The sequence below is a fragment of the Atractosteus spatula genome, chromosome 13 (assembly GCF_055471065.1).
Source record: "Atractosteus spatula isolate fAtrSpa1 chromosome 13, fAtrSpa1.hap1, whole genome shotgun sequence".
Classification (NCBI taxonomy): domain Eukaryota; kingdom Metazoa; phylum Chordata; class Actinopteri; order Semionotiformes; family Lepisosteidae; genus Atractosteus; species Atractosteus spatula.
The window spans coordinates 15,680,306-15,695,755 of record NC_142718.1 but is presented as its reverse complement, the minus strand read 5'-3'; the positions used below and the strand labels follow the sequence as shown (position 1 = coordinate 15,695,755).

The following is a 15,450-nucleotide window of genomic DNA, read 5'->3' as shown; positions in this document are numbered from 1 at the left end:
TAAATAATAAATATCTTTGCTGCAGTCAGGAACAGACTTTTGTAGTATGCGGAAATGTGTATCTTCAAAATTGAATTATTTGGAAATATAAGATCAGTAAGACATAGAGTAGCTTCAGTGGGTGCCTCACATCAAATGAGCAAATGAATATCCTCTTTCCTGTATTGACTACTACATAAGAATTATCTCTATGAAATCTTAAGTATCTACAGGCACTGGCTGCTTGTACCATACCTGACAGTTTTTCAAACCTTACACACTAACTCAGCACACTATAACTCAAAATATATTACCTTAAACATTCATACTTAAAGCACATGCCTTCTTTGTTAGTTGTGCAGAACCCTGTAAAACCATAATGGCTGTCAGCATGCTCATGGTACTCTTAGTGCTTGAGTGGTACCCTAAAATTTAGTTTACATTGCTTAAATGGAAGATAAGTGTTTACTGAATAGTAAAACAGATAATTGTTAACAATCACTGTGATTCCTTCTGAAAACTACTGCAGTATACTAGACATAGTCTTTGTCTCTTTGTCCAGCAACAAAGAGAAGCCAAATCATTCTCTTTCAACCAAGAAAATCTACTCGTCAGTTTTTTTCCTTTTCTTTAATAGGATCACCCATGTGGGAGGATCAAATACTGTACGTGTTGATTTAATTACATACAGTAAGAGCGCAGATTTGTGTTTACTGTGGACACATACAGTAGGTTTTGACTCTTCCCTTCCTTTCTACCAGAAACCATAGCCAGCAGCCATATCACCCTCCAACTCACAATTGGTAACCCACTGAAGCTAAGCAGGTGTGAGTCTGGTCAGTACCTGGATGGGTGACCTCCTGGGAAGATCTAAGGTTGCTGCTGTAAGTGGTGTTAGTGATGTTAGGGGCCAGTATGGGGAACTCACCCTGTAGTCTGTGTGGTCCTAATGCCCCAGTATAATGACAGGGACACTATACTGTCTTTTGGATGAGATCCTGACTCTGTGGTCATTATAAATCGCGTATCATCTCTCGAAAAGAGTAGGGGTGTTACCCTGGCATCCTGGCCAAATTTCCCATTGGCCTTTACCAATCATGGCTTCCTAATAATCCCCATCTATGAATTGACTTCATCACTCTGTTCTCCTCCCCACTGATAGAGGGTGATTGGTGAGCTGGCTGTTGGACCATCCAGGTGGGTGTGGCACATTGGTGGTGGTGGAGGGAAGTCCCCATTGCCTGTAAAGTGCTTTGAGTGGAGTGTCCAGGAAAACTCCTATATAACTATAAGGAAATTGTAATTATTATTATAAACATATATACATATAAATATAATACAACACAGACATTTCAGAATGAATAGTGAAATATGAATCAGAGGGCACAAGTGAAAACTAAAAGGAACTACATTTAAAACCGAGAACAGGAAGCTCTTCCTCCCAAGGAAAAGCTACCTAGCCATGTTGCTGAAACTAAAACTCTTCTTTTTTCAAGAATTGGCTGCACGAGATCCTTGAATCAATTAATTATTAATTAACGAATGGGTTAGATGGGCCTCCTCTCTTTCCTCATTTATTTGTAAACTTATGTGTAAACTGAGGTCACATTAAGTATTGGGACCTTTAGTTGCAAGGAAGGAGATACAGAAATGAAAGTTCTTTGTTGCTGTTTAAAAAATCTAAATGTTCACTGTCCACATGTCTTTCTAACTAATGTAGCTGCCAGATATTCATCAGTCTTGAAGACATTTGGTGTCTTTTTTTTTTGTAGTGGAACTACAATTAAGAACGTTCAAATTAAGAATTACTTGACTCCATTCTCGATTTCATAAACATCACGTTGTTAAATGAAGCCATAGAATTAAAGATGGCAGTTTCTATCTTCTTAGTTTCTGCTGTTTAGCTTCTTTCTTTTTTAATACCCCGTTGTAAGCTGTACACACATACATATTGTTGTTTAGGCTGATTTATACTTCCCAAAATATACACTGTCAAAACTTAACATAAGTCAGATATTTCTTTTTGTTGGTATTTTATCTTTATCTGTTAGCTTGTTAATACATTTCCTTACTTTATTTTTTCCTCTCTTATTTACATTTTAATTTAATGGCAATAATAATCAAAAGTGGTAAATTTATATTTCTACAATATATTTCAATCAACAGTAGTTATTTAATAGAATTCCTAACGTTCCTAACAAAACTGCACTCACGTTAGATGTTCAGAGTAAAAAGATAGTCTGACTGATGCATTTTAGGACATGGAAGGTTTATTTTCATGTTATTCCAATTGACTATTTTAAAGTTATCGCTCACACAAAACATTAAAAATCAACATTTCAAAGGAGTGCCATTAGATATGATATAAGAATGAGAGGGTGATAGAAGACTCTTTCACCTCATACAATTCAGGCTGATTCAAGTGAAAAAAAGTAGATGGCTCACAGAAAGCCCCAGCATATCCCAGGTAGTACTGTAATTTTTAGCAGGGAAAATTTGCACTTCAAACCAAAATCCACCATAATGATATCAAAAGTTTGTGATCTCAGTGCATTGGACCTTGGCAATACTCAAATGTCAGTGCACCACTTTACTATGGACAAAACTACAGCAAGTATCTAATTGTGGAACAGGCAAAAAATAAAACTTACAACTATAAGACTGTACAATGCATGTGAAACAAAATAATAAATAGCAAATATGCTATTATACTTTATGTTGCAGAACATACTGTTACAGTATACAACTTTTTTATACTTTATTTTTGTTAGATGGCACTGAGCCTGAAAAATGAATTTAATATCTGTGCTATAACCTGGATTTATTAATCTGGAAAGGAACGAGGAAGTCTGTTGCTTAATTTTGTGTTGCTTCATGTGGAATGAATAAAATAAGAAAGAAGAAAGCAAGACATTCAATCCATGATTTTATGTTCCACTTTAAAAGACTGAAAGGGTGAAGCAGAACACAAGACAAAGACATCAGTACCACTAACCCTGAAAAAACACAACCACCTGCAGGGCCCACATTTCGTGCCACTATCCTTTACAGGCAATACGCCCTCCCAGTGAGGCAGTTGCAGTCAGGAAGAGCATAAGATCAGGCTGACGATAAGGGGGCTTCCAGGATAAACAGAAAAAAAGAGAGATTTCTATACTGACCTAGCGAAAACAGGGAAGCTTTAACAATATCTTCTGAAAAATACACACACAGTAGGAATATTAGCTACTACTCTACAGAGACTACTGCTGTAATTTACATTTAAAGGAGGAGAGTTAAGAGGTGTGTCACACACCTGAAGAAGGCTCCACGGCCGAAACGTTGTGTTCTCTTTCTTCTTTTTTTCAGCATGGAATAAACCTATTACTTGTTCCTTAAAATTTTAGTGTTTGGCATTAACCTGCTAAAAAATGACACCCTGACCGAAGGTCAGAGCTGTTACAAGCTCTCACTGAAAATCAAGTGAGGAGTATTGTGACAGCTGTGATCTATGGCTAGGGTTGTCATTTCCCTAGCCAGGTGAGTTAACACGAAACACTGAAGCATTAAGTGTCCTATGCCTTTTTATTCTGTGGCTACTTCTGTGGTAATTAGAATCTGACCAAACTACTGAAATATGTCTGGTATCATCTCTGTGTTGTTAAGATCCTTACAAGGACTACAGAGTTTTTGGATGATGGATGGAATGTACAACTAGATGGTAATGGTAACGGCCATTACTTTTATGGTAAAACAGATAGTGGTATTTATGAATAACCCCCAAGGCCTACTTGTAATTAATTCTAATTTTAGGTATTAAGTAGAAAAAGCAGTGGAAAACAGCGGAACATCTGGATTTGTCTTGTCCTGTTTTTTGGTAAAACTTTGGTAAAGGTGTAGCAACTGTATTGTTATCTCCTAGTGCTCGTTGTAATGCCAGTCCATCACTTAGTATACAGTATATACAGATTCAATTCAATCATTTCTTTGAAAGGCAGGAAGAAACAGAGTACAGAATACAGGGAGAACATACAAAATTCCAATTAAAAAAAACCAAAACTGAGTTTTTAGTTCAAAGAATTACAGTACCAATTCCATTATTGTTCCTACAATGAACAAGGGAAAGTATGAAACCTTGGTATTAATATCCATTAGCTCATGATTTAAATGTGAAGATGGTGAGTATTATTTTAACCATATAAGCATTGTTTATGCCAAATGTGTTGACTCTTCTACAGATGCTTCAGATATTTTATCTGTTGCAAGTGCATTTCTTAGAAATTCATGAGTGAAAAATGTAAGCTTTTTTTTACCTTTCTATAATCTTAATTTGAAATGTCCGCTTTATCAGGATTAGTTTCTGTGGAAGACTTTGGAAAATAGATGATTTGTGAATAGTAATAATAAACATATTTAATAAGCATTTTGCTTTAGAAATATAGCATAACCTACATAATACACCAACAGTTATTACAATACTGCTAGCTTGTCTCACACCAAATGAATGCATTATGCACTAGCCCAGGATTTCAATTTTTTTCCAGGATGCCAGGCTGAGAGGGTGAGTCAGTACTAGAGTGCAGAATTTTGTAGAGTTTTACAAAGATATTGTTTGTAAAACAGGAGAAATCTTGTGTTTAAGAATCCACTGTCATTTTTGCATGATCAACGAAATAAGACATTTGGACTATCAGAACAATACCAAGCTACAGTAGCGATGAACAGAGTTCTCCCACCTGTCTACCTTGTAGCCGGACGCAAGAAGACAAACTGCGTACAGACTGTTTTTGTTTTTAAAAACTGAAGTTCAAATATTCCATCTTCTGTCAGAGATGCTTGAAAGCCAATGCTAGTTGCTGAGCCCCAAAACAAGGCAAAGCTCTCTCTTCCTCTTTTGTCTCTGCACCAAAACACTGCCAAGACAGAGGGAACAGATATCAAGTTGGACCACGGACCAATCCAGCCAGCACTAATTTCTCAGTAGGAAGTCTGAACTCATCAGGGACGTATGGCCAACTAATTTTTTAGTATAAAACTATATTCACATTATAATTCTCGAGGGTTGAATTACTTAGTGACTACACGCTGGCTCTCTACCTCGGCTAGAGGTATTGACCCTCTGCCGGTGAAACAGGCAGCCACAAAAAAACCCCACTCTGTTACAGTATACAGTACTGTAGTGTCCATAATATTTGCTATTTTAGTTTTTCAAAGAAATGTTTATTTGTTAAAAGAAAACTCATAGAGATTGCTGGATTTGAACAACCGACTTCACGCTTATAAATCAGTCACTTAAGCTGTCACGCCACCAAGGCAGGTCATGTGACATGCACTGAAACAGCAATACACATATCAATATAGAAATATAGTTCTACCGTTATTAATTTATTTAGATACGCGAATCCATATTATATTCCCTATTAATCCAATTCTAAAAGTATGCTTTTGTTTAATCCGATAACAAAAAAAGTATGTTTTTGTTTAATCTGCGTATTCGCAGAAAAGGTTAAAACGATCAATTTTTCACAAAATATATAAACGTACAGTAATATGGTCAGAAGGGGCAGGTAAAAACGTTTCAAAATAACCACATGTACTGTAAGACTTTGATGCTTAAAATGTTTAGGGAGAAATGGAATACTGGTGTGTATGTTTTCTTTAAAATACCAAAACCAGCAATATACAGTTTACATAATATGTTTATGTTCCTAAATTAATATCGTTTATGACCTTCAGATGTGTTATGCTCCTCTTCTTTTTATGCTCAGCTACTAAAATTTCCCTTAAGTGATAAAATTCCATATAAATATTCAATACTAAGCGGATTAAAATGTGCACAGTAAAGAGATTAAATGATTTAATCTTTTCACTACCGACCAATGCACCACGAGTGCCCCTGTTGGTCATTTTGGCCAGCCAATCACGTACCGCGGTATGGTACGGTGGCGCACGCGTAGATGCCCACGGTACGAGTTTGTACCGTGCATTTTGAATGGCTGCATCTGTATAATGCTAAAATTGAAAAAGGTCTCCCTCCAAAACAACAATTATTTTGGGAGATTAATGTTCCTTATACACAATACATTTGTCTCTTATACTGTATCACGTTTGTGACAATTGTGGCTCATAGTAAAGGTCACCAGAAACATTAGACATTATACAAGAGTCTCAAAATAATCTTTTCTTTTAACAAGCTTAATTCAGACACCCCTCAGGAAAAGCAGGTTTCTGTTTCTAATTGCTGCTATTTTAGGCAGACATAAAACAATATAAGGAAACTAAACTGGAAACTGACTGGTAACATTGACCCTATCTAGCCTGATACCGATCCAAAAAGGTGGTTAATTAAGTTTCAAACAAGGAAGAAAAGAAAAGCCTTTTCTTTTTTACTTCTACAAGCTCAGTTGTGAAATAACAACAAAGAAAACAGTCTCACAGATATATTTATGAACATTTATGGTCCCAGTTCCTGTTAGGAAAAGGATGTTGCCCTCTCAGTCTGTGACAGCTTAGGTTCAAGAAGAAGCAAAACTTTTCATAAAATTTACTAATGTTTGATTTCCTTAAAACATCTCCTTCCTATAACCATTACCATTTCCCTGAAAACTAACATAAAAACGACAATATATAAAATAAATATTTTACAAAATCACAAAATAAATAGAATAGTATATACTTTTCTTCAAAGTATTGCTCTTCTAACATCGTAGTTAAATAAATTATGTAAGATAGTGCCATGATGAGCATAATCTTCAATATCTAAGATACTAGCCTTTGTTACCTTTAACCATGATCTACTGGGCTCAGCTCAGGGGTGTTACATAACATTTCTTGATTATATTCTGCTGTTTAACCCTAATTTCCTGCCAAATATCAAAAAGAGTATTCAGGCTCAGGACCTAAACCTGAGGAATCAAGAGTCTCAGAAAACTTGAGCAGAAGTGTTTTGAGTACTAGTAGCACTTAATATAATCTAATAATAAATAAAAATAATAATAAAATCTTCAAATTCCATTACCCATTACCTGAATAATGTGCCTAACAATGATAAATGTCCTTACTGTGAAGTAATAAGAACCACTAAACTACAGTAATTATGTGGCTCTGTAAGGTAATTGTGTGTACCTACATTAACTTAGATTTAACTGCAAAGTGTTGATGTATAGTATGTATCCAATTATGATATTTTCCATTCTTCTTTCCTATAAATGATCCATTTACTCTTTCTTTTTATTTTTCGCTTTGTATATGTGGGGTAGACAGGGAGTAGGCTGTGCATTTAACAAATATTAATTGCTACTTCAAAGTGTCATGACTGCAGGCTTTAAAGTTTCAAACCAAAAAATGCAAACACTGTGCAAGACACTGTACATATATAAACACCTGACACAAAAGAACAGTTTTAGACATTTATAAATCATAAATCTTTGTTAAATTATAAATTCCAAGGTAAAACAAAGATCTCATCAACTAGATAGGAAGGTAATAAAAACAGATTCCATAACAGATTCTATTAAATAGATTTTTTCTTTCTATATTCTTAATTTTCTCTCTAAATCATTCACACTCAGGTTAAACAAACACAGAAGATGCCTACATCAAAAACAGTTCCTGATGTACAATTTATATTTTAAAATGTTTAATTAATTTACAGTTTAAAATGTATCTTTAACAGAAAAGTGATGTGTTTAAAAATATAAAGAACAAAGAAATCTAAGGTGTTATTGTTGTTTAAAAGAGTTGCAGGGAAATAAGGAGGAACATAAGAGCATGCACACTGTTTTTGTGTATCAGAAATAAAATCACAATGCACATTCCCCTTACAGGAAACAACTTAAAAAGCAGTATTTAAAAAAAATGTTTCTTTTACATAAGAGAAAATAGTTTCAACAGCAATTGTGAAACAAAATCAATATCCACTTTATCTTCTCAGGAGATCGGGGGGTGGGTTTTTTTTTACTGTATGTGCAAATTATAACTCTATATATTTCTATATTTAAAATGGTCCATTTTTCTCATTTGTTTAACTGTACCATAAAGATACAGAAATTCTAGCAGAACAAACAAGCCTGCAAAATCAGCTTCAACAGCCTGGCTGGGTTGTTTGTTCCTGACCCTATGAATCTCCTCATATAATGTACTGTAGAATTACCTGTTTTCTATACTTAATTCCAACTCAGGTTGAAATACAACAGACATGGCTACCCCCAGTCCCATAGGGCCACAGTCAGGCAGGCTTTATAGATCACCATTAAATAACCAATTTCTAGAGACACAGAATGATTTAACATTCAATAGTTAATTAGGATTTTGCTTTCAGTTAAGTAGTTTAAAATTGGGGGAATAGAATAATAGAACTTCTAATGAAATCCAACATCTTTCAACAAAGAGATCTGACTGATTCTAACTTAATTATACATCTTGCAAAATTAATAATAAAGTTATGTAAGCCATATGTATGTTAAGAAACTTTTGATTAAAGGTGACCTATATAAATAGCTGGCATTTTAGGATTATGTTGGTGACCCTTTATTTATATATTTCCATTTTAACATACTTTGAGCATTAAGGCAAGGCCATCCTTCAATTAATAAAAATATGATAAATAACATAATGTATCAAAATAATTCAGAGGCCTTGACTCATCAGGAAAGGATATGAAAGCTATCTTGATACAAACCATGACAACCATGGTTTAGACATTTACCTTGAGGAAACACATCTTAGGTCATAAAGAAGCCAAACACGTACATTTTTAAATAGAACAGAAATGAAACAGCATGTAAAAAAGAAGCATATCACAAGTAAAGATAAGACCTGAGTACATAGTTACATAGCCATTTTAACAAAACTTAATGTCAAGCACATTGGCTTTCTCTTTTTTTCCATGATAGACTTTACAGGAATATAACATAATACCATGTTTCATTTTAATTTAAAATATTATTTTTAAGAGAACACAAGTATAAATTAATCTGCATACATACTTGTAACAACCAGCTTTCAAAATTACACAAACTCAGTTTATTCTGACAACTACCTTGTCCTTTAGAGCTTAAATCTTGAATTTCTTTTTGTGTCATACCATTCAAATGCTTTGGGGTAAACACTAGGAATCTACCGGTTACAATCATTAATTAAAATGAAATCTGAAAATACTTATGGGATTTTCAAGATCATTTTTGTTTTATCAAAATTCTAAATAACTGTATTATATCTTTTCATCAAAATAGCTCTAGCACTTTTAACAAGATGAGATTATATTATTGCTAAATATATTGCTAAAGGAATGACTTGTCTCCTGTGTAAAGACTGCTAATAAACAAGAGTGCTCACTTACCATTGAAGAAGCTCTTGACCTTCAGATACCCCACACTGAGCCTCAGCACAGAAAGCTTGTCAAGTCGTGCTCTCACATCCTCAGAGAATGGCAGAAGGCTGGTCAGTTTGTCCAGCTCACAATTTAACCGATCTCGGTGACGTTTAGAAGGGTTTGATTTTGCTCCATCAGGAGGTGGTGGTTTGGGTCTGAAATGCAAGCAAGAATAACAAGATGAATATGAACTGCCTTTCCAGCAACAATGCAGTGTCATGGAATGGGATGATTGTACTGTATATGCATGAGAGCTTCTTTCCTACATTTAAATAATTTAGACACAAAACTTAGACAAATCTAATCTCAAATGATGACCAGGTATTTGTCAGGTTATGGGGGTTTTTATATCAATACAATTCCACAGATATTGCAACACAAGTACTAACATCTATCTTATTTAAACAAAATAAAAATTAGTAAAAAGAATAAATAATTCAGCCACATGTAATATTGACGACATGTACTGTATATAATTTAAATAAAACTCTGAAATGTTCCACGTGAAACTTGAAATAGGCAAATATAAAAAGGCACATATATTGTCAGTGAGAAATATTTTTATGCTTTGTTGAGTGTCATACATGGTGAAAATTAAAGTTTTGTTTTGTTAGATATTTGAATAATTTTCATATTACTACTGTATAACAAAATTTAGCATTTCAAAATTAGAGCCAACTGAGTTATACACTGTTTTTCACTTCTTTAGAAGGCATAATTTCAACACTCTTTACAAATGTTTTAGTTGAATACTTTATACAACACAGTCAGAATACTTTATATCACACAGACAGACAATAAATGTATCATTTAATCAGATTTATTTTACATCTTAAACTTAATGATAAACTGTTATCATACTATAGCCCTTTTAAGTATGCAAATTGTGTTTTGACAATTATTGTGACAATTGATACAAGTTGCAAGTGCTATCAACTGCATAGGTCTGTGTGTGTAGAAGTGGAGGTAGAGGAATTACAAATGAATAATAATAATTAAAAAACACAAGCTTTGACATTATGATTCATACAGCTTTAAATTAAACAATGTTGTGAATTAACACAAAGGACTTGTGGATCCTACAATTTCATACTACGGATATCAAGAATTTGACATCACACAGCAGAATATCTTGCACTGATCTAAGAACAAAATGTGGTGATCTTTCAAAAACACTTCTTTCATAAATAAAAGTGTACACAAAGCATCCAGAGACTCACTGACTCTCCATCTTGTTCTAAACTGTACAGACATGTTTCACATTGCCACTTGTAGCAAAGCAGAAAGTATGTGCTAGTCTGCTGAGAGCTGATCAAGCATTTCTCTTAAACACTTCAGGAACAGTTTTTGGAGGTAACCAGACACAATTTATTTTCCTCTCCTACAATACCTTCATATGCAAAGCTGTAAATTTCACTGCCTAGCAAAGCAGTCTAGATATAAAAATATAAAAATGTGTTTGTAGTGTTTTTTTCTCTACTCTATTGAGCATTTGCAGGCCAACTGGGGAGTGTTTTTTTCTCATTCTTAAATTTGCCTTGAAATGTATTGCTTAAAAATAACTTGGAAGCAGTTGCTGCATTGAAAAGCTGTGCACTAATGCCCGTGTAATCCATGATAAACTCCTTTACCTTACGTTTTTCAATGATTGTGATTCTGCTGTTTTAGGATAAAAGCTGTCCAGCCTTACAGTATGTGCATATAATAAAAACATACTAATAGGTTAATTGTAATTACAAAAGACTTCTTTCCTCTTGCAAAAGACATGTACATTTTGCTTAAATGTTTTCAACAGCAAATCAAATGCTTCAACACTTCTTTCTTTCCCATTACTGAACAAAGAAATACGAGAAAAGAAAACAAAGCTTATTGGCCTCTTCTCTTGTCCTTTTCCACAAAAAGTAAAGGTGTGGGAATGAAACTTAGTTTCCAGGGTGAAAATAAACAATAAGAGAACTTCAAAATACAATTTTTCTGTCATTGACAAGCTACTACTGACTCAGTTCCTCCTTTGGCTTTCTTTTTCTCCCAGTTGCGATATTGTACAGATATTATCCCTATATTATCCCAGTATTATCCCACTCCATGCATTACCTAACATTCTGTACCTGTGCATTATCAGTGTTCCATGTTTGACATTTTGGCTCTGCTCCATGATTTGGACCCCGTATCTCCTCCTCAAGGTTTCTAAAACCTTACAGTATGTTTACCATATAGATATAAACCCCATCAAAAGTGATCATTTCATAGGAACTTTTATACAGTACATGGAGATAAAACAGAAAAACTCAGTGACAAGTCTGAAAAGCAAACTACTTCATGAATAAAGACATTAACATTAGTTTACCAAGACAGACATTTCTAATAAGTGAATATCCTTTCTTCCATTAATCTATGAGAACTGTTTCAAGGGGGTCCACACTAAATGACAGACAAACATAATAAAATGAGCTATCAGATTTTATAGTAAGTATTAATTATGATAAAATAATAAATAAAATGATTGGGTTACAAATGTTGAAAATAAATTAAACACGCTGAAAGAAATCAACTGATACCTGGAATGTACACAGGGTGCCATACTTTTTTAAACAGCAAAAGTTATTTGAAGATAAAATATGAAATTCAAAGACATACATTTTAAAACATTTTGACACATTTGAAATATGTCCAACTCTAAAATATACTATGAATTACCAGGATTCTTTATTTTTGTCTGATCTTGTGCAGCAGACGTTTCAACCCAGAAATGTTCGAATATGATCTGCATGCTGAATTATCAATTAAGTAGTATTTGTCTGCAAAACCTTCTCAAATTCAACCATCTGAATTCACTTCAATTGTACTCATTCAATCAGCTGTTTAGGCAACAGCACAGGCTGTCGCAGCAAATCCTCCTGCTAAGCTTTTTCTTTTATGTGTGATTTACCATAAAATAACCACCAATGTAAATGATAGAGCACTTTTGCAAAACTTGAAAATGAATGAGTATACCTTGATATCCTAAAATAGAGGTGTCCAGGCCAATACTGATCCTGGAGAGCAAGAATGAAGCTGTGGAAATGAAGCTCAATGGCGACTCGGACTTGGAGCCAGAGAACGAGAGTGAGGAGGAGTGAAGACCGAGCGACACAAATATAAGGACGTAAAGAAAGGAGAATTTATTTATTTTTTTCATTTCTTTGGATTTTATTTTAAAAAGTTCAGTTTTATATAGTGCTAATACCTAGATAAAGCATCTAAAAATTTGCTCGATCTAAAGAATGTTTACAATGTAATAGGGCCGCTTTCGAGTCACCATATGTTTTGTTGTCTTATTCTAACTTGCAGACAATGATGGCAAAATGGCACTACACGTGCATTGAAATTTTGCTCTTTTGTGATTGTACGTTACATGTTACTGTGCACTTGGTAGTTTCATTGTGGTTTGAAATGCACTTAATGTAGCCAATTCACTAAAACCCCAAAATGTAAATTTGAATAGTACTGCAGTTCCCCTTTAAGTGTATTCCATCACACCTGAAGAAGGCTCAATGACCTTACCCACGAAAGATTAAGCTTTGCTGTTCAATGCACGTTCAAACGACTTTGCACAGCACATGCACTTTTCCAGGTCTTAACTTCTAAAGTGGAAACATCTGTCCTCAACCTGTTACAGACTTCAGATTCAAGTTTCCACATTGTGCTTTTTCTTAAATGATATTGTGGGGATCATTACACTTTTTTATATTCAATGCAGGCTAGCTAAAGCAGTTATTGACCCTTCGCTGTTCTGAAATATTGTTCACTTCAGTTGGGTCCCTTTTAAAAGCTTTAAACTTATTTTTTTCAGTTTTCTGTATCATTCATGTTGTTGAAATATTGCTTAAATATATATTTTTACATATCTCCAAAACTAGTACTTTTCCGCAGTTTATAGGATAATACTGTATATAAAGAACAGGCATTGAACAACAAGGTATACACAATAGTGTTTGCCATTGTTTTGCTTTCTGTACATTCCTACTAAAAGTGTAGCATACCTTACACTTGTAACAATCACTTACAGAAATGCTTCATCATAGCAAGAAAAGAAATGCCATAAAATAAAATACTGATTGCATAATTCCAAATAACACTAAACAAATAACGGCAGCATAGCAGCACAGTGGTTCGCATTGCTACCAGACAGCGCTGGGCCTTGGGTTCAATTCTTTGGGTGCTATCTGCATGGAGCTTATATGTTCTCCCTGGGTTTGTGTGCGTTTGTTCCGGGTGTTCCAGTTTCCTGCTACAATTCAGAGAGATACTGGTAGCTTATTTGGCTTTTGGGAAAACTGCCCCAGGTGTGAGTGTGTGCCAGTTTGTGTTTGTGTGTGCCCTGAAATGGGCTGGGGATACTAGGGTAGTACATCACGGACAAGATTTTGGGCTTCCCCATGACCTTATATCAGATAAAATGGATCGATGAAATTATAAGAGAAAATAAATTGACCAGAGTAAGTCTAATAATTACTGCCCAATTAAAAAAAGATTGAAGCATAACAAAGTAAAAAAAAAATTACCAAAACCTTATTAAATGTTTAATGATTATATTAAATGGTTTTAGGGCATCTGGGTTAGTGCAGGAATGCTATAATATACTGTACTCAAATGTATTCAGGTACACTCTAGTAGAGATGTTAAATATGATGTGATACACTTAATTTATGGATTTATGATATAACTAAAACAAATATTCCAGTATGTTACAAATCCATGAGGTCCATGAAATATCTTGTTTTAACTTGGGTATAAGCTCTCTGGATAGCCAAAATTATTCAAGCATGCAAAAATCTTATTAATTAAACCACACATGAATGCAAACATAAAGAAACAGCACAAGAATTGCAGGTATCCTTTGCAAAAGAAACATTTGTGGACATTTCATACATCTCATTAACTGCATTATATTGCAGAATATAACACCCCATAAATTCACAAGCTCAAAACGCAAAACGGATTACTTTGAGTGATTCATTGAGTGAATGCGACCAGCTTGATTAAGGAAACCTAAATTACTAATTATCTAATTTCCCCCAATCAAAACTGAAAATACTATATATGTTTATCAAACTAAAACCAAGATAAGAATGATGAAGTCCAGCAGGATTAGCCCTATATGTTTTTTAACATATTTTTATTTTATTTTTTATTTTCAACCAAAAACAGACAGATCCCCCCCCCAATAAAAGAAATTCCAACAACACATCCAAAGTAAGTCACAACATCAAGACAACATCCCCCCCATTCCCCTCCCAAACTAAATATAGTACCCCAACATCGCCACTGGCCACCGTCCACAGTCCCACCCACAAGGCCACTCCACTCTTATTTTTTAACATTTAAAAATGTCATCTATATGTATTTGTGTTCCTGGAAGTATAAACTGGTGTTAGTACCAGGATCTATTTCCACAGTCCACACCTCTTCCATTTTTTACTAATGCTGCTTTTGATAATTGCGCCAAAGTTTCTCTTCATCTATTACCATTAACAAGAATCATTCTTGAAAATAATATTTAAACCATACGATCAAAGGCCAGAACATTGAAATACATACAATACTCCAAGCTCACAGGCATTTAGTAAACATAATACTCGTTTTTCTTAGATATCCATCACTCTCCCGGTCAGACCAATCCACAAATTTTAATCCTACTGAAATCTGATGGACATTGCATTTCAAATGCATCTACTACAGCATTATCTGAAGATGATCCAGCTAGAAGAATGGAATCGGAGTGGACTGAAAATATTTCAGTCCTTGTGCCTTGTTTAATACATGGACTGGATCAATCAGTTCTAGCTGCTTAAAGAGAATCAATAATGTCACAATCTGAAAATATTATTTCTTTATGAGCATCATGGTAGCATCAAGGGGGAAGTAAACTTACATTCTTGTAACCTATGTGGATGCAGATTCCTTTAGGAGTAGTGCATAATAAGTATACACTGATTACTGTATTCCTACAGTAATGTGATCTGGTCTTCATCTATGTCATAATAATAGATTAACTCAATCTGGTTAAAGAAATAACACACAAACAATTGGCTGTAGAGGCTGCTTTGCTGCCTCAGTGCCTGAATGGGTTGCCTCAT

The 15,450-nt window shown here is 34.4% G+C and overlaps 1 protein-coding gene across 1 annotated transcript in view; it reads right to left on the bottom strand.

Annotated features, from left to right (window-relative positions):
• ahr2 (aryl hydrocarbon receptor 2) overlaps positions 1 to 15,450 on the bottom strand; it is a 159,970-nt gene that overhangs the window by 122,676 nt on the left and 21,844 nt on the right. The window contains exon 2 of the mRNA XM_088930166.1: positions 9,299 to 9,486. Within this exon, the coding sequence (XP_088786292.1) occupies positions 9,299 to 9,486 (188 nt within the window). The remainder of the gene's footprint in view (positions 1 to 9,298; positions 9,487 to 15,450) is intronic.